General features: G+C 35.3%; 1 protein-coding gene across 4 annotated transcripts in view; it reads left to right on the forward strand.

Annotated features, from left to right (window-relative positions):
* The window catches only part of LOC136028297 (lysine--tRNA ligase-like), a 45459-nt gene extending 34963 nt beyond the window's left edge, over positions 1–10496 (forward strand). For 2 of the 4 annotated variants that reach the window (XM_065706049.1, XM_065706048.1), the window contains exons 7-9: positions 4937–5149; positions 7383–7526; positions 10351–10496. In XM_065706049.1, the coding sequence (XP_065562121.1) occupies positions 4937–5149; positions 7383–7526; positions 10351–10428 (435 nt within the window). In that variant the 3' untranslated portion in view covers positions 10429–10496. The remainder of the gene's footprint in view (positions 1–4936; positions 5150–7382; positions 7527–10350) is intronic. The other 2 variants (XM_065706052.1, XM_065706051.1) reach the window with 1 other exon arrangement.
* Positions 10497–20571: the final 10075 nt, after the last annotated feature.

Raw genomic sequence — 20571 nt, forward strand, 5'->3', positions numbered from 1 at the left:
AATCTTGGAAAACGAAATCTTGGAAAACGCTTAGAGTGGAGAGATCGGGATGAAACTCGATGGGGAGAATAAGCACAAGTTCTAGATACGTGATTGACATAATTGGAACAGATCCGCTCTCTTTGGGGAAGCTGGGGTGGTGTTATTTTGGGAAAATAAAAAAAAATTGCGGTATTTTTAATTTGAGAACGGGTGACCAGATCTTAATAAAATTTCATATTTAGAAGGAACTCATGTCTCAGAGCTCTTATCTCAAATCTTGACCAGATCTGGTGACATATAGGGGAGTTGGAGGGGGAAACCAGAAATCTGGAAAACACTTAGAGTGGAGAGATCGGGATGAAACTTGGTGGGTAGAATAAGAAAATGTCGTAGATACGTGATTGATGTAACCGGACTGGATCCGCTCTATTTGGGGGAGATAGGGGGGGCAGTGCTTTGGCGAGTTTGGTGCTTCTGGATGTGCTAGGACTATGAAAATTGGTAGGCTTGTCAGCGACCTGCACAAATTGACTTTATAAAGCTGTTTTCCCCGATTCGACCATCTGGAGGGCTGAAAAGAGAGGAAAAATTAGAAAAAATGAAATGTTTTTAACTTACGAGTGGGTGATCGGATCTTAATGATTTTGATATTTAGAGAACGACTTTGTGTCTCAGAGCACTTGTTTTAAATCCCGACCGACATTAAGCCTCTGATTTTCCTTTTAAATCAATCTATTGATTCTTAGAATTTTGCTAGATCTCATGCGATATGAGCTCTTAGCTCTTGTTCGTTTTCAAGACGTGTAAATCAGAGGGCCAGAAAATAAAAAAATAGCACAAAAACAATAGCGTATGATTCTTTTCTGGAAATAGTGCTGGAAAGGGAGACAGAAAGAATGATGGATAAATTGTAATTTGTTTTTTAACATAAAAGACTATTGTATATTCCTACTTACTATTTTCAGTTCCAGTTTTCCAGAAAACGGAAAATTGTAACAAAAAATGGTTATTAGTGTTATTAGTGATTAAAAACGGAAGAGAATGCCAAAAATTGGCAAAAATTTTTAAATTTAGAATTAAGAGCTATATTTTTCCGTTGCATTTTTTTTTTGGGGGGGGAAAGGTCTTTTGGGATGTCACTTCCCTTGCCCTTTTCCAACTTTTTGCGCGAATTTCTCGGTAAAATTCAATGCTATAAAAAAAACTTGAGTTATGAGACGTGTGTAAGAAATTAATTAATTTAAATAATACTAGATTTTTGTTAAAATAGTAAGATAAGAGATAAGATAATATTTATTTTCAAAAGGCTATCACAATTCTAACAGAGCTGAATTTGCTTCATATGTCTAAAAAGAAAAAACAAAACAAAGAAAAAAATAATAAAGTAGGGCAAAATTAGAAGAAACACCAATCAAGCGTAAAAATCGTCAATAAATTTTAACGCAAAAGAAAAAGAAAAAAAAATCCAAGTACAAAAACTAAAATGAACTTTATATGGTTAATGACAAAAACGGAAACAAAAAAGATGGGGGATAAAACAAAATCACAGGCTAGAAGAAAAACATTGGCAAATGTTTTCGCCAGTGTAAAGTAAAAAAAAAACACTTAAAATCAAGTCAAATTAACTATCAAAATGAAATATTTTCAATTAAAAAAAGGATTGTGCCGAAGACAAGGTCAAAAATGAAATAGAGCATAAATAAGTATCAAAAATGGTCAAAATAAAAGTAACCAAAGATAAAAAAAACTCTCGTATGATTATTTTGAGCATACACCAACAACTAAAGTAAGGCTCGAAAGAATTAATTTTGGTGCAGGACATAGTTAAGGAACTATTAAGGCGCTCCAGAATAAAGGGGATAAAACTTTTTCGGAACCTCTCAGTAACGGTATTGAGAATACGTTGGAATTGCCGAGGAAGCTAAGTGGGAGAGTCGCCGTCCAACAGGGTCATGAATATTGCGAAAGATATCCTCAGTACGAAGATTAGATATTGTGGATTTTTTTAAAAACACAAACAAATTTTTTCTCTCCTTTCTTTTAACGTGGTAATGCGCGGGGATTTAAGGAGGAAGGAGTATGGAATTTTGCTCTCCTTGTAGATGATCCTGAGCGAACGCTTTTGGACCGACTCAATTTTGTCGCCAAGTTCACTTGAAAGTTGTGAATGCCCGACTGGACGTGCATATTCCATTAGCGGCCTGATAAATGATGAATAATGACGGAGGGAATGCATTTTAGGGCAATTAAATTTGTTTAACAATATTTGAAACATGCATTTCCCACTTACGATTATTTGAAATTGTGATACCAAGGAGTCTAACTTGTTTCACAAGTATTTCGGCTGGGTTAAGGTCAAGGAAAACGGGAGTGGATTTCAAGAAATTTATCGTCATTATTTTTGATTTTTTGGAATTTACTTTCACATTTAGATTCTTAGCCTCGTCCGAAACATGGATTAGTATTTCGAGGGGATCACTTTTAATATTCCTGTGACATAATTCAGAGATCGTCAAGTCATCCACGTATTTCCATCTTTGGGGGAATTCCTTACCAATATCGTTAATCATAACTAGATAGAAATAAAAGTGGTCCCAACAAGGTTCCTTGAGGAATTCGACAATAATATCATAGAAAACATTTTTGGATTTTACAACTGGAGATCTATTTGAAAGAAACAATATAACAATACTTACTAATAGAGAATCAAGTTCAAAGCTAACCAGTAGTGGACGAAATAGGTTGGTATGGTCAACTAGGTCAAAAGATTTTTCGAAATCAGCTAAGACAAGGTTTAGCCAAACACAATGTAATGGGTGGTGGAAGTTTTCCTTAAATTACCAAACTGTTGGACGGCAATACGTAGAAAAAAAATGAACTTTAAGCCAGTCACAGAGGAAACCTTCATAAAGTTTGGAAAAAACTGAAGTGAATGTAACGGGATGTATGTTGGTGAAAGTCTGACTGGTGGATTTTTTAGGACAGGTGTTATAAAACAGTTTCCAGCAACTTGGGAATTTACCAAATTTTGTGATATTGTTGAAAATATTTGATAAAGGCTCAGCAATTTTGTCTGAAAAGGCTGTCCAAAGTTGATTTTCTAAGCTTTAGGATTTTATTTATAGCATCAGAGGGAGAAACTAGAGGGAAGGAGGTATTAAGAGGAATAGTTGGACTTGGGCCAGTAAAGGAGGGAGACTTTGAGCGATGGAAGCAAGGTACAAGTTCAAATCGTTGGCAGTCTTATTAGGGGGTTTAGGGAGATGAAAATTAACTTCGAAAGGACTTTTCCAGTACATCTCTTTATTTTATATGTACCATTGCTTGAGTTTGTTAGAATATAAATCTTTGACTTTACTTATATAATAATCAGAAGCTGTTTTTCTGTTTTTTTTTTTTAGGATCTTCTTTTAACTATTAGCCTCAGTAATACAACCTGCTTTGAAAAAAAATGGTTTCTTTTTTCTTTTAAGTTTTTTGTTTTTAAATCTCAGTAGCATTTGGCTTTATCTGTAAAACATGTTTTTTTTTTTTTTTTTTTTTTTTTTTTTTTTTTTTTTTTTTTTTTTTTTTTTTTTTTTTTTTTTTTTTTGTCAGGAAAGCGGGACTCATAATTACTCCTAAATAAATTTTGGAAGGACAAAGCCCTTTGACATTTGTAGTTTTGACATTTGCCCTTTGACATTTGACATTGCAGTCACTGTCATTTGTTGATACACAGTGAACCAATTTTCAGTAGTAATCCAAGAGCCAAAATTGTAGAGTCCTGAGTCAATAAGAGGTCTATAAACGGTTTCAGTAATAAAAAAAAAAACGGATGTTTAACTTTAGCCAGCGGAGATAGGAGAAGGCTGAAGTGGTAATTACCCCCTTGAGGTGGCAGAGCGAATATGGGTCTGTAAAAGTTCGAAAGATGGGTGCAAATTAAATCGAGGGTAGTATTGCCTTTGGTAGTAGGGACTTTTACAATCTATTTTAAATTGAAAGAATTACATGTTGATTTAAGTTTTAAATCGTCAGGGAAATTCCTGCATTTGGGTATTTTGATAGTACAATGTTAGCAATTGCATGTAATTTTTTGATAAAATTTATTTTGTCACCGGATCTCTGATTAGGGGAGTAATAAAAGCGAAACAGGACAATTAAATTGAAAGGACGCGGCAAGACTTTATGTCGAACACACAGCCACATAATTTCACCAAAGGGAGCAAGACACGGAATTGAGATTTCACTAGGGTACAAGTCATTAAGGACAAGGAATATAATTCCCCCACCTTTCTCACTCAGAGGGTGGTTTTCGGGTCCGAGTTTAATAAACTGAGACAAATTTTTAATGTTTAACATGAGTAAATTTTAAGTGTGTGCTTCAGTAATAGCGGTTAAATCTGATCTATATATTCTAGAAAGGCTGTCAAATTTATTTATTTTTTCAAAGTTAAGGCTCTCAGTGTTGCTCAACGAAAGTGTGGGGAATTGAAAACGACTTGTGAAGGTACACCGTTTTACAATTTACTTTTTTATATTACAGATGAGATCAGGGGCTCTAGTGGAATTTGTGTCAGGGGCTAAGCTCGTGTAGTCTAAACAGTGGACTGGGGGATCATATTCATTTTTTTTTCATATTGTATTACAGGCATCAAAATTTACTGCAAATTTTACTTCGTTTCAGTAAGAAAAATACCACTTTCAGTCGACCGTCACGGCTTTACGATGCCGGTCGAGCGACAACACTGCGCACTCGGCTAGAATACATGTGTGCTGGAATAAAATCGCAGTTAGTACCTCCTATTAATCTTATTACCTTGTCTTACCTTATTAATCTGTAATAAATTTTACCTTATCTTACCTTATTAAGCTCTAATTAATTTTACCGTGTCTTACCTTATTTATCTTGAATCAATTTTGCCTTATCTTACCTTATTAATCTCTAATTAATTTTTCTTAACTCTTATAGCTCGTCGGTCACTTTTTAGAAGAGGAATGTATAAACCCAACATTCATTATTGATCATCCCCAAGTTATGAGCCCACTTGCAAAGTTTCATAGATCTGAAAAAGGCTTAACTGAACGATTTGAGCTTTTTGTTAGCAAGAAGGAAATTTGTAACGCTTACACGGAATTAAATGATCCTTTTGTACAACGAGAAAGATTTGCTCAGCAGGCTAAGGTAAACTTCTTTTTTTAATATCAACTCGTCGCCAACTATCATTCAACTAGAATCCACTATTTCAATAATTTCCTCATTAATACTCTTAATGTTAGTAGTTTTAGTAATAGTGGTATCAGTAGCGGTACTAATAGTATGATTAGAAGTAGTAGCATTAGGATGCAAATGTTGTCTTTTGGTTAGTTCAACATCCCACACAGCAAGCCCTGTAAGTTTCAATTTTACACACTAAACCGTTCCTAAGATATTGCTGATACACCCTTTTGACAACGGCGTGTTGTGTGAAAAAGTACTTCTAATGTTCAGACTAATAACATAGACACATTATTGCTTCATAGGATCTGGCATGGTTGAAGATTCTGTTATTAATATTCTCCTTTGTATATGATGCTTCTTGCGAGGGCCGAAGCCCCTGGTCGCTGACTATGGTGGCAAGATGCTAAGGAATGTTTGGGAATTTTTGACATTTGCTTTTAACTGAAAAGGTGTTGTTTGAAATTTCTGATCCGTTCAGAAACCAGAGTTTTTTAAGTAATTCCAGAATTTTCGTTTTTGTGAGTTCTGCCTGAGCATGACATCATGCCAATAAGCATGTGAGGGCTGAAGGCCAGAGCGAATCAACATTTTTGGGGACCAATTGTGGCGAAACATAAGATGCAGGCCTTTTTAGCTAACGTCAGTATTATACTAAGCTTAATACGCTCTAAGTGTCAATCCAAATTTATTTGTTTTTTTCAGTAATCGTGGTAATGATTGTATTTTTTTTCTTCTTTTATGTTATTTGAAATAAAATACATAGCTCGAAATAAAGATTGTGTTCGGTAAAGCGTAAATTACCTTCTGGCCTTTAGAAGGCACATGATGTGTTATCCTTACGCCTCTTTGAGGCTTCTGTTTATTTTGGGTTTGACAAGGTTATTTATTGTAATTTATCATTATTTATTTTTATTTATTTTGATAAGTTATTTATTGCATTTCCTATTCCTTTTTGAGTTTCATCTATTTATGGATAATGATTTATGGTAGTCTTTCTCTTGAAAAATTATTTGAATTTATTCCTGTTCGGCTTTGGTTTTTTTGTAGCTCTTTACTTTTCTTCTACAAAGTTATTTTGTGAATTTTTTTTAATAATTTTCAATTAAATATTTTGAAGACAAACAAACGGGTTAAACATAAGCAGATGAGAGCTTTGCAAAATATGATTATTATTGTTGTTTTTTGTTTTGTTTTTTCAACTAATGAACGAACTTTAATCTCAAAATTTAAGAATTATACCAATTCACTATCCAGGGAACTTGAATTCAGAGACATGCATGGCTGCCACAGAGCCAAATTTTCAACAAAAAGTCTGGAATGTTGACAAATCAGAAAAATATTAGAAATTTTGAAAAAATTTCGGCTTTTTTTCTATTTAGATAAGCCGACTAATTCAAATAGACATTTATGCGCTTTTGATTGTGAAATTTGTGTAATATTGTTTTTCTTTATATCCTTCATATAGACCTAATTTGTTAACTAGCTTTATTACCTTTGCTTTTATTTTACTTTTATTTTGTTATTTTGTCTGATTCGTTTTTTGCGAGTTCTTAAGAAATTAAAGAAGAAGTAGGGGTATTCACAAACATTACTGACAATCGTTTTTTTTTGCAATATCACTAGAAGCTGTCTCTTTTTGTGTGTGTTATTCCAAATTTGCAAGAAAAACAGAAACAAAAATTGCAATCGTTATTATTCAGATGATGAAAAGGGATGAAGCAAGCCAACTTTTAAGGTGTTTTGGCGAAACATCCCTATGAAGCTAAGCAAGAAGCTATCGGTTAATGTCTTCTGCAGTATTGAACTTAGTTTTTTCTTTGACATAAAGTACTGTATCAAGTCGGTTTTTGTCTACTTAGTCAGGTTTCTGTCAGATTTTCCGACCATTAAAGTCAGATTTTTTTCTGAACTTCTTCGGTTGAAGCCCTATGTATATTTTATAATGTATAATATATTGCTCATTTTTAAAGTAAGAATCCACTCCCATTTGAAGAAAAGATAAGCATTGATTTCATTTCCCCATTTTTTTGGGCTCAAATATAAGGAAAAGACTCTCGTCTGGCTATTTCGGCTTTCAAATCTAAAAATATTAAATATTCTATTCAGTTGGAACTTTGAGTTATTTAGTCATGGCTCAAATTTTGCCCTTCGTTCATCTATATATTTTTTTTTCAATTATCCAATGCATATTTCTTAGGACAAAGCTGCTGGAGACGATGAAGCGCAAATGGTAGATGAAAATTTCTGTACGGCCTTGGAATATGGCCTTCCCCCAACTGGTGGCTGGGGTTTGGGTATTGACAGGGTTGCCATGTTCTTAACGAATTCAAACAATATTAAGGTAAGATACTAGCTTTTGTACTTTTTTGTGCATGCAATACCTAGATGTTTATTATATTATTATTTTGGCATGAAATGTGGTTATGGTTGTTTTTTATGATAAATAAACTATTCACTTAAGTTTCGTAAAACTAAACAATGTAGATATTAGATCTAAACAATGTGGTCAATAACGAAAGTTAACAACGTAGACAATGTCTTTGTATGTAAAACTTTCGTGGTGTAATAGTAAAGTTAAAATAAAGAGCAGCCGAGGTAGTATTCTATTTCAGTGGCTTATCAGGCTAATAGGGAAGTATTCCTCAAAGTTCATCCTTGAGCCTTCTTTTAGGATTAGGAACTATTTTTGCATTGTGTCATAACTATGGGGCGCGACCAGTGAACTTGTAGCTGATACGCCATTGGGAGAAGAGTCAATAACATCAGCAGCGAAAGTATTGATAAGCAGCACTGTGATACCATCTGGTCCTGGTGCTTTGTCTCACTTAAGGGATTCCCTTACAGTTTTCATCTTTGAACCTATGACAGTATATCTGCCATAAGGTGTCTGACCTTATGGCTCAGACCTAAATATGGCAGTTGATCGGGGGCCAGGACCAGTAATTGTCCATCCCCCAACTATACCTCGTATTTTCCCGAAATGAATCTGAGAGAAATTTTGAGATGGTCATTTGTTGTCAAAGGAATGAGCGAAAACAGCTCATTATATTAGAAATTGAAAGAGCCGGTCTTCTTTCTAATAGTCGAAAGTGGTTGGGGGGCAACTAACCCCCCTCCTCCGCCCTCCATTTCCCCAAGTACATCCAATAAATTTTTTTAGATATCCATTCTATTCAGTGTAATCGGAAGGTCTGGAAATTTTGTCTTTGAGGATGACAACCCTCCACAGGCCTCAGGGCAAGGGGTGAAAGTTATGTCCTTTAGGCATATAATGTATATATATATAGAAAGTATGATCGTATAACCTTTGGAGGGGGCCCATTGGATTGGTAAACAGAAGTTCTAGTGCTCTTTGAGACCCAGAGTGATCGGATGGCAGATACCCCCCCACTCCTCGTATTTTCGCTAAATGCATCTAATTTTAATTTTGAGATGGTTATTTGTTGTCGTAGAAACTTTGAAAAGGGCTCATTCGATCGGAAATTAAAAGGGGTGGGCTCTTTTAATAGTCGAAAGTGATTGGAGAGTAGCTAACCGCCTTCCATCGTCCACCATTTCCCCAAACACACCCAATAAAAATTGTAAGATTTTTTCAGCCATTTTCTTCAACGTAATTGAGAGGACCGGAAATTATGTATTTGAGGATGACACCCACCCCAGCCCTCAGGGCAAGGTCAGATATGCCCCGGGGTTATACAAGGTATATATACAGAAAGGGTGATCGTATAAACTTCGGAGGGGTCTAATTTGATTGGAAACCAGATGGTCTATTGCCCTTACTACGATTCAGAGTGATCAGAGAGTGGATACCCCCCCCCCACACACACACACACATCTCGTATTTTTCCGGAATGCATCTGACTGAAATCATGACATGGCCATTTATTGGCTTAGAAACTTCGAAAAGAGCTCATTCAATTGGAAAATGAAACGACTAGTGCTCTTTTTAATATTCGAAAGTCACTAGAGGGCAATTAACCCCCCTCCCACGCCCATCATTTCCTTAAAAACATCCAATCAAAATTTTGAGATGGCCATTTTGCTCAACGTAGTTGAAGGTCCAGAAATTATGTCTTTGAGGATGACAACCCCCGTACAGCCCTCAGGGCAAGGGTTCTAAGTTATACCCAAGGAGCATATAAGGTATATGTAGAAAGGATGACCGTATAAACTTTGGAGGGAGGATCATTTGATTGGTAAACTAAAGTTTTAGTGCCCTTTTTAAGATTCCAAGTGATCAGAGGGTGAATACTCCCCCCCTCCCATACCTCGTATTTTCCCGGAATGAATCTGAGAGAAATTCTGAGATGGTCATTTGTTGTCAAAGAAACTTCGAAAACAGCTGATTGGAGGGCAACTAACCCCCGTCCCACCTCGACCATTTCCCCAAATACATCAAATAAAAATTTGGATACAGTCGTTTGTTCAACGTAATTGAAGGGTCGAAAGTTATGTCTGAGGATGGCAACCCTTCCCCCATAGCCCTCAGAGCATATATATATATATATATATATATATATATATATATATATATATATATATATATATATATATATATATATATATATATATATAAAGAAAGGGTGATCGTATAAACTTTGGAGGGGGCTCACTGAACTCGTAATCAGAAGTTGTAGTGCCCTTTTTAAGATTCAGAGTGATCGGAGGGTGGATACCTCCCACCGCAGCTTGTATTTTCCTGAATTGCATCTGATAAAAATATTGAGATGACCATTTGTTGTCATAGAAACTCCGAAAACACCTCATTCTATTGGAAATTGAAAGGGTCAGTGCCCTTTTTAATAGTCGAAAGTGATTGGAGGGCAACTAATCCCCATTCTTCACCCATTATTCCCCCAAACACATCCAATCAAAATTTTGACATAGCCAATTTGTTCAACGTAATTGAAAGGACCGGAAATCATGTTTTTGAGGATGACACCCTCCCCTGCCACAGCCCTCAGGGCAAGGTTAGATTTACCCTGGGAGCCTGAATAGAGAAATTTCGCTCTCAGGTGGCTATATGCTCGACTGGCTGCATTAGCTTCAAAATTAGTAATATCATTGTTAATGTTGTTTGTTTTCAAGACAACAGATATGCTCATTGAATTTTCTGGTATACGTTGGATGTTTATTTGGAATATAATTTTTTCTTTTATTTTCAGGAAGTGCTGTTTTTCCCTGCAATGAAGCCCGAAGATAATAAACCAAAGGAACATGCTCAAGAGAACGGCCAACTGTAGGAAAAAAAAAATCTCAACTCCTAATGTTTTGCTTATTGTCACAGGAATAAAGAGCTGATATCTTCATATTTACCTTGTTTTTTTTTTTAAAAAAAGGTGTATTTAAAAATTCAAGCAATTAAATTTTTTTAAATTTTTACTTGTGATTTACGAATTTCTCAATTCGTGTGTTTCTATTTTCCTACTTTTTATATTTATATATTTGCTTTTATACTTTTGAAATACCTAACATCTGGTGACATTTGGAATGCTTTTAAGCTTTTCAATAAGAGCAGCTAAAGTAAAGTGCATTGGCAAAATGTCCGAAGTAATACAAATTCAAAATGAAGTAGAACCAAAAATGGGGTAAGAAAATAAGTAACAGTGAAAATCAAAACATGTTGAAATGAAAATGATAGCGATGAGAATTAGAATGATGATTCTTTGGATTCACCTGAACTATCAATAGGATACGATCAAGAGAACGACCCTAACAAATTAAATTTACAACGGACGAAAATCAGCAACCTGGACTATCAAATGAGACAAGTTCTAGACAACGAAAATTTATAAGTATCACAAATAATAATTCATTGGAAGAAAAGTTTTTGTCTCACCATCTGAACAATTAACAAATCTACAACCTGGACCGTCGTGTAAAACTATACCAATAAGGGCAGCTAAAGTAAAGGGTATTGGCAAATTGTCTGAAGCAATGAAATGAGTCTTCGTTAAAAACAAAGGTTCGGCATATTGTTTTTCATACTGACAAAAGACAAGCGAAGGCATTAAAGGTTCAATAACAAAAAAAAACTTAATTTTGCAAAGGTGCTAATTCTAATTAAGGTTATTTAAAATGTTGAAGGGGTTGATTAATGAAAATGAAGCACAGATAAATGTGATTAGAAAAATAGTGAAAGTGAGAATCGCAAGAGCTAAAGAGAAAGACATGGAATAGACGACAGCGGGCCTCACATTGAATTGTAAATGAGATTTTGAACAGTGATCTTCGGTGTGAAACTTGAAAAGACGCATTTATTGTCTATAACGCATTAAAAAATTAATTAAGATGATGTATGCATTTAAACTGCTAAAAGACAAGGCGTGGAAAAAAAAAACTTTCTAGGATAAAGATGAACAAAAATGGACAGTCAAATCTACAGTTGGAAAACAAGGAATAGCCATGACTGACAATATAATCGATCTAATAGTTCAGGAATTTAAGAAGAATATCGTATTTTTCACAGGGTTGCTGAGTTGAACCTGTGGTGACGTCATGACATCAAGAAAGGGATCAAAATGTTCGCGGTTGGAAGACAAGCGACAATGAGGATTCAGATGTAAAAGCCTGCCGCGTGCCGAGCGCTGGGGCTCGGCGGCGAACCAACCGTGCTCCCGGCGCTATATGTATATATATATATATATATATATATATATATATATATACATATATATATATATATATATATATATATATATATATATTTATATATAGCAAAAGTAAAGACCAAAGCAATATCAAACTTACAGGACAAGTAACAATGTGGAGTAGAACCAATTGAAAATAAAAGTGAAGAACAAAGAGATGATAGTTTTAGATATGCCAGAGCAAGAACAAAGAACTCTGCGGTTAGAAGATAAGTGGCAGCGAGAATCACAATCGATGGCGAGAAAGTGAGTATCAGAATGTGTCGAAAATGAAGTAAGAACAAACAATTGAGCTGCTAGAAGACTAGCAACAAAGAAAATCATAATGAGTCAAAAATGAAAATGAAGAGACAAGAAATATTCCGTTATAAGAACAACGCCGTCTCAATCTTCAACGCCAACAAAATTGGGCACAAAACGAACTGCAATCCTACTAAGATGCCAAGAACTATGCAGCCGTTTATTTGCAGGTTGCTACTTATGTACAAAACTACCGCATGCCGAGTTCCGAGGCCCGGCGGGTTTATAGTTTTTGTTCTTAGAATAAGATATTGACATTTTTTCCACAAAAACAATCTAAAAAGTCACAACTTTAAGGAAGAATTTGTATTTTTCTCAGGTTGGTTCTACTAAAACTATGGTGACGTCATGACATCAAGAAGAGACTCACATTATCTCTTGTTAGAGGACAAGCTTTTCGTGAATTAGTGCCAAGGATCCAGCCTTGAAATCAACTACATAGTTTTGTTTTTCTTAAAACCGGTATATTGACTTTGCTGTCTATGATAATAATTTAAATAGGTCACAACTTTAAGGAAGAAGTTTTATTTTTTCCTTGGGTGGCTTTTTAAACTTGCCGAGAGGACAAATGAATAATTTTACCGTCAAATGTGTCAAAACCAATTAGAGCAGATAAGGTAAAATAAGTCGAAGGATCAGGCAACAAAACCCCTAGGATTAGCACAACTCCCCTTGGGGAAGTGTTGTATGACCTCTTGGGTCATATAAGGTTTTTGTGACGGTTTTTAGAATAGTTCAAAGATCAGATAAGCTCCCCCCCGACCACTCAAAAACTTATTAACGATATTCTATTCCAATACCTAAGGGAGCTGAGCGCTGGTCTTTCTTGCATGACCCCCAAAACACAAAAAGACTCAATAACGATATTTTATTCCAAAAATTATGGGAACTCACCCCTGGTCGTCCTTGGCCCTCCCCCTTTTCCCCACCCCAAAAAAATATTAACGATTTTTTATTCCAAAACTCGTGAAAGCTGACCTCTCGTCCTCAAGGGTCCGATATCCCCCCCGAAAAAAATCTGTTAATAATAAATCATGGAAGCTGTCCCCGGGCCCTCCATCTATGGCCCGACAAACAACCTATTAACGGTATTTTATTCCAAAGTCATGGGAATTCAATTTAATTTTGTTAGTTCTTCCAAGACTTTTTAAGACACCGATATTGTAGATTTAGGTTTCTATCGATATCTGCAAAATCGATAGACCAATTTCAGCATGATAAGTATTTAAGATGTTAAAATTTTTTTTAAATTGGAGGTACAGAGTGGTTTAAATTTAACACATCATCAGCCTAATTCAATACTGAAACATCAAGTCCCCGATAAATATAAATAGTGATCATATGTGACTGCGCCTCAAGGACACTATTATTATTAAATGGTGGAGATATAAAAGGACCTTGTCAAATCCCTTGTTGTACAGGAATCAAACTTTGAGACAAAACAAAGCCACCGTCAGCAGGTACCTTAATTTTAGCATGAAGCTTTCTATACATAGTTCTAAAACACGCTAAAGTAGAATGATCGAGACCTCCATCCAGAGCCGAAAGTAGCAAATGCAAGTGAATAGTAGAGTCGAAAGCTCGACGCATATCATGACTACCAAGAAATAGGGACTTCCCAAGCTCCCTCGATTCAATGAAAAGATTTACAACAAGGCTATGGATATGATCTCTGCTTACACCCTTTTTAAATCCGAACTGCGAATCCGGGGAATAACAACATACATTTAAATTATTAATCACAAGCAACGCCATTAATTTATATAAGACAGAAGATATGGTAATTGGCGGAGAATTTCACAAAACCTGTTTTGATCTTAAAGCTCAGGATGGAAAATTATAAAAATGGCGGAAATCTTCATTTAAAATGGTGTGAACTCAATTAAACATAGAGTAAATTGATGGGGTGATCTGGGTGGGGTCTAGAATCCGTGTACACACTGTGAAAAGTATGAAAAATGTGACCAAATTTGATTTCCAAGGACTTGTTTTCATGTTGAATGTAGGGATGGAAAATATTCAAAATGTGCAATATTTGATGTTAAAATGATCTAAAATGCATTGAAAATGATGTAAATTGATGGGGTGATCTGGGTGGGTTCTAGGATCCGTGTACACACTGTGAAAAGTATGAAAAATGTGACCAAATTTGATTTCCAAGGACTTGTTTTCATGTTGAATGTAGGGATGGAAAATATTCAAAATGTGCAATATTTGATGTTAAAATGATCTAAAATGCATTGAAAATGATGTAAATTGATGGGGTGATCTAAGTGGGGCAGAAACTAGAAGTTTATAGAATACGGTTTTTGTAACTGTTAATAATGCCTTTTTAGAACGGAATGATTTTAGTTTACTCAAGTGGTTAAACTAAGAGAGATCTTAGGAGATAAGTGAACTCAGAAGGCGTGAGGATTGAACTCTGAAAACAGGCTCATCTCTTAAAGAGGGAAATTGCCAACACTCAATTGCATTGCTCTAGCTTTAAGCAGCTATTCTCTCCCACTTGAGCTGAAATTAATTTGCTATGTATTCGTTTCAGCCTCCATACTTAAATACTGAACTGGAGGCTTGTAATTGACTTTGCTAGAATTAATATTTTTAGAACTTCAATTGGGTCTTTGTTTTGTCAGTGAAAGGGTGAATTTTATTTACTAGGCTGCCACTGAAATTGTTTACATGTTCTGAACAAAATTTGACTTAACTTGAATATTTAAACCCTTGAACAAATAAGTTTTTTTTTCTCAGAATTACTCATCTACCTCATAGTACTGCAACTATAGTCTTCGGTTCTCTTATTGTATTTACTGGAAACTTGACAATGTTGAACATAACCGCTATGGAAACACAATCTCTATTTCTAAACATTCAATTTCGTTGACACGAGTATATAATTTTTAATGGTATGTAATATTCGTAGCTGGGTCTGGACTTTAAGGTGAAGCTATTCGTTCAACAAATATGCCCACTCAACTGTGAAAAGGTTTCAAAAGTCCACAGGTTGTAATTGGTAAGGAGAGTATTCTTTCTTCTTTAGCTTTCAAGCAAATTTTAAAGATTATTCATTGTTTTGTACTTTTAAGAGATTCAAACATTGACAATCTTTTGTCTGTCCATTGGATCTTATTCTTTAGCTCTTTAATCAAAAAATAGTCTGCGAGTCCAAATAGGTAGGGAAGAAAGTCCTTAGAATTGGCTCTCTTTATTCATTAGCGAAATGTGAGTTTTAATTTCACAAACAAAACTGTTCCTAAAATATTGCTGATATTCCCATTTGCCATCCTGCATATGGATGGCAGGTTACCATTCATACAACGGAAATCTTAAGAAATATTATCTGAAAATGTCACCTACATACCCTTAGGTATAGTTGTAATAGTAGTCAAAACAATAGTATAACTGCTCAGCTCAATAGAAATAGCCATTGCTATGAAATTGTTGATTTGGTCTTTAGATAACCCATATATTTATATAGTTCTTGAAATTTTTATCTTAATGCTCTTAATCTTACAAGTAGCTGCGATGGAAGTAGTAGCTAGATCAATAGTAATAACAGTAGTTAGAACTATTAAATGTTGCAGTAGCAGTAGTACTAGTGTTGTGTACACATATTGCCTATATATTTATGATTTGTCGGTCCACTGCTCAGTAGGGGCCTCCCCCAGGCCACTCAGTGTTTCCCAAGGTGACGATATGAGAATGAGAACTATTAAATGTCGCAGTGGCAGTAGTACTACTGTATTGTACACATATTGCCTACATTTTTGTGATTTGTCGGTCCACTGCTCAGTAGGGGCCTCCCCAGGCCACTCAGTGCTTACCAAGGTGACGATATGAGAATGATCTGCGCATGTGTAGGGTACTTCAACGGGAAGTACGGACCAAGGGTGGACCTTTTCCCTGGGGGTCCATGATTGAAACGGAGGCACCATCGTTTGTGGCCATAAATACAAGTGAAAGAGGAAAAAAGCCCCTCAAATGTACACTCAACAGATCCCACTGCCGTGTGCAGAGTTCCTGTGAGAACCTTTTCCCAGTAACGGGTTAGGTTGCATGGTGACGCTGAACACCATCGTCAGAGGAGCCGCTATAGGAGGGCAATTATGGCAGTGCTTAAGATCTAGATCTATGGACAAAAACCTCTGCAACGGGCTGCCTCGATCCTTTTGAGGCACCTGTAAGACTGGGGACCTTGTGGTCAACTCAATTCCCACAGGAGTAGTGGCAACCCTCAAGGAAATTATAGCCTTGTAAACGAAACAGCAGTCACACGGGATTGTGATTAATGGACAACACTTCTAGAATTAGTGTGTTTTGGATGATGTTTTCGGACTGAAAAAACTCTTTCTAGCTAATTTATCTACTATGGGCTGCCTTCCCGTTGTAGTATAATATTTGTAAGGATGAATATACAATGAGTCGAAGATAATAGGATTTTGACTGTATGGGCAACATTTAGACTCTTGTTGATAGAAGAGTATCGCCAAGTGCCGAAAACCGTGTTTTGAGCAAGATGTGTCCAGTAAGGCACAAAGCCCCCATTCATACTGGAGTGTCCCAGTGACTTCTTGTTGTCAACTTCTAACCCGACTTAAGCGCTTCGGTGTAGAAAATACGTTGGTCACCGTCTTGTACTGGTATCCGGGACCAGTGCTTTTCAAGAGGCTGAAATATTTTCAATGATTTAAAGAACATGAAAATTGGAACTTGAAATTTTATAAGGTTAAAATATAACTATCGTATTGACATTTTGACGGACAAATTTAGACGATTCGAACTGGTCTTATTCGAAATTTCAGAAACTCATAGGGTAGGAAGCATGAAATTAGGTTATATATAATTTGTTTATTCAGGCAGGAAGGTTTGGGTACACGGAAAGGGAGTAGCATTCAAGACGAATGAGAAAGCTGTTTAGTGTTATTTACGCTAGGAAGGTATTAATAAAAGAAAACTAATCGTTCATTTTACAACTAAAAAGTGTAGAGTATCATTTATAGTAGTATATGCCCCTGCAGGGCTGACTGACAGATATACTAGATAAATTTTACTTACAGTTACAGGAGCAAATAGACAGAGTCCCGGGTAGATATATGGTGTTGTTATTTCAAGATTCTAATGCTCAGTCGGTAGCGATAGAAATGAATTGTATCTTAGCCTAAGTAAATTTGCTGTTGGAAAGGAAAATAGTAATGGCTACAGACTGTTGCAATTTTGTACGTATAAGATTCTAGTTGTAACCAATAAAATGTCCCATAGGTTGAAATGGTATTTGCATGATAGTAAGAAAACAAATCTTTTTGATTATGTTGTTTTAGAATGACGACTGACAGGATCAATGCAAGATACTAGGGTTTATCGAAGTGTGGTTATTGACGTTAAAAGTAAAAACCACTTTCTAGAAGTGTCTATGATTAATTTAAAGCTGAAATTTTGGAAACATAACTTCCTCTTAGGAAGCTATGGTGTTGGTAGACTCTAGGATGAGAATTTGAGAGAAACTTTCCAGGAACAGTTGAATATTAAACTGGAGAGTTTAAGATTTGGCAATGTGGAAGATGGATTGAATAATTTTGGTAAAACAATTTGTGAAGTTGCTGAGTATGTCTTGGAGAAGAAATTTACGACCACAGCAAGGAATATTAGTGAAAAAGCTTTATGTTTAGTAGACTCCAAAAAGTGGCTTGTTCAAGGATTATCTGAATGATAGATTAAATGAAAACAAAATGAATGTAAAGAAAGTGGAAAAAGCATTAAAATGTGAACAGAAGAGGTGGAAGTGGAGGCCATGGATAATGGTCTAAATCTGAAGGATGCAGCTATACTGGGTAATAGTAAAACATTGTACTGGCATCTTAATAAATTGAGAGGGAAGAGTTAATCCGTACTTGTCCGGGTTAAAGATAGGAACGGGGCCACAATTAGTTATAATGAAAAAGTTGCAGATAGATAGGCAGAACATATTGAGAACGTGCTAAACCGAGATAGAGTTGCAGGGAAAGATATAGAGGAGGATGAAGAACCTTGTGATACCTTAGACGTGAAGTAAGATTTGTTTTGTAAGGAAGAATTAGTGACAGAACTAATAAGATGAAAAATAGTTAGGCTCCAGGTGCAGATAGTGTGGTAAATGAGTTTCTTAAATATGAGGGCTCTGAGGTTATAAATAAGTTACGGAAGATCATCAATGTAATTTTTGAAATAAGAAAGTACCTAGTGATTTTATCAGAACCTTAATATAAACCACTGTATAAGAGAAATGATAAGAGTGAGTGTAGTAATTGTCGAGGCATTAGTCTGGTTTTTATAGGTAGCAAAATTAATGTTATAGGTATTTACCCTCTGGAAAATATCCCCCCGGAAATAAACCCCCTTCCATCCTTTCAAAAATTATTTTTCCAGTTTTTTAAATTTTCTTAGTTTTGTTGATAAGTGCTAAGGAATGAGAAAACGAGGTATTTACGCACCACAAGTATCGTAGAAACTTAGACAAAATCCGTAATTACATCTTGTTGAAAAGACTTATGTATGAACTTATACAATTTTTGGCAGAAAATTGCGCCAAATTAAAAAAAAAAAATAAAGAAGAAAAAAAAATTAAGGTGAACAATCATTAAAATTAAGCTAAAAGCATATGACACTAAAAATTTTAAGAAATTTTAGCCTTCCTTTGAAAGGATAGTTGGCTTTGGGAACCAACAAATTCTTATTGTTTAAGTTTTTACGGATGAAAGCGTTGTCAAATTCTACGATATTTTTTATCTTCCAGATGTAAAAGTACCACAAATAACCAATAATAAATAAATGAAACCCAAAACGAAGATAAATTTCAATAGATAACCTAATCAAATTCAAAACAAGCAAAAATTAAAAGGAGCAGGGCTGATAACACCCATGTCTTCTCAAGACCGGAACATAATTTGCACTAATAATAACCGTGTATGGTCATTTTAATATACATCCTCTGATATTTATTCATTATAGTCTTGAGAAGGTGGGGGATGTTGTCAGCCCTAATCATGTTAATTTTTGCTTTTTTGAGTTTTAATCAGTCATTCACTGTAATTTCTGTTTGTTTTAGGTTTAATTCATTTATTGATGGTGATTTGTAATAGTTTTACGCTTGGAATATTAGCTGCATTTATTTCTACTCATTTGTAGCTTGATGAGGCTCTTTACTTTTCTTTGACAAACTTGTTTTTCAGAAAAAGTTTTAAATTTATTTCTGTTAATTTTTATTGACATGGTCTTTTTCATAGAAAAAATATTTTAAATGTTTTTGTTTTTTCTATTAGACTCCATAGTTTTTAATTTGATTATTTGACTTTATTTCTGCTCATTTCTGATTTCATGAGACTCTTTAACTTTTCTTTGAAAAAACTTTTCCCGAATGTTTCCCATTTGCAAATACTATTTGCAACTAATTAAATAAATAAAAATAAGTTTTTTCAACTGAAAATAAGTAGCTGCATCAAACCTTAAAACGAGCAGAAATTATTGAGTATATGAAAGGGATACCTCCTCCTCAAGACCTCGCTCTTTACGCTAAAGCTTTTTCTTAGAATTTTAAAATAAAACTTATTATTCTCATAAATGGCCATTGTGTCTCAGGATCGTTATTAAGGAATTATAAATTCCTAAATTCCCTAAAAAACCTTATTGCCCTCATTAACAGTTGGTTCCCTTTTAATATTATATATCGGGTCAATATTCAAATTGCCTGCATGTCTAGTTTTTGTGTTATTGTCAAGAATATGTTTTTATTTCAATAGCCAACTGAATGTGCTTACTTTTTAATTATGGGGTTCAGTTTTGGTTTTACTTTGTTTGCTTTGTCAAGGATAAAGTAAGTAAAGTAAGTAAGACGGCACTAGACCCTTAAGGTCCAAACCGGCGGTGCTGATCTCCGTTTCATGGCCCTTCAGCCAGGAAGTGCAATGGGGGGGGGGGGTTGGGTGCCAACCATCCTGTGCTTTCACACAACCTTCCTGCTTACCTTTCCCAGATTTCTCCAGGTACCCATTTAGAGCTGGGTCGACTCTGGCTGAACTTACAGATTCACGCCACTCACCCCCGTCCCAAACTAAATAACTGGTCACAGCTGGGATTGAACCCGTGCCCCTTGGACACAGAATTTCTAGGCCAGCGCGCCAACCACTCAGCCAGGACGGATAACTAACCGTCCTGGATAACTAACTGTCAAGGATAACTAAATTTCGGGCTCAATTTTTCTAGTTCTTTTGTTTTAGTTTTGGCCTTTATTTTGCTGAGCGTACTGATTGTGCTTATCTTTTAATTTTGGGGTTTATTTTTGGTTTATACTTCGCTTGCTTTATCAATTAGTTTTCTTGTACTTTACTTAGGTCGTATACTCTTATTGGTCATATAGTGAAAACAATTGTTTAGGTTTCATTTCAATTTTTTTTTATTTGGATCGTT

Source organism: Artemia franciscana, chromosome 6 (genome assembly GCF_032884065.1).
Source record: "Artemia franciscana chromosome 6, ASM3288406v1, whole genome shotgun sequence".
Taxonomy (NCBI): Eukaryota; Metazoa; Arthropoda; class Branchiopoda; order Anostraca; family Artemiidae; genus Artemia; species Artemia franciscana.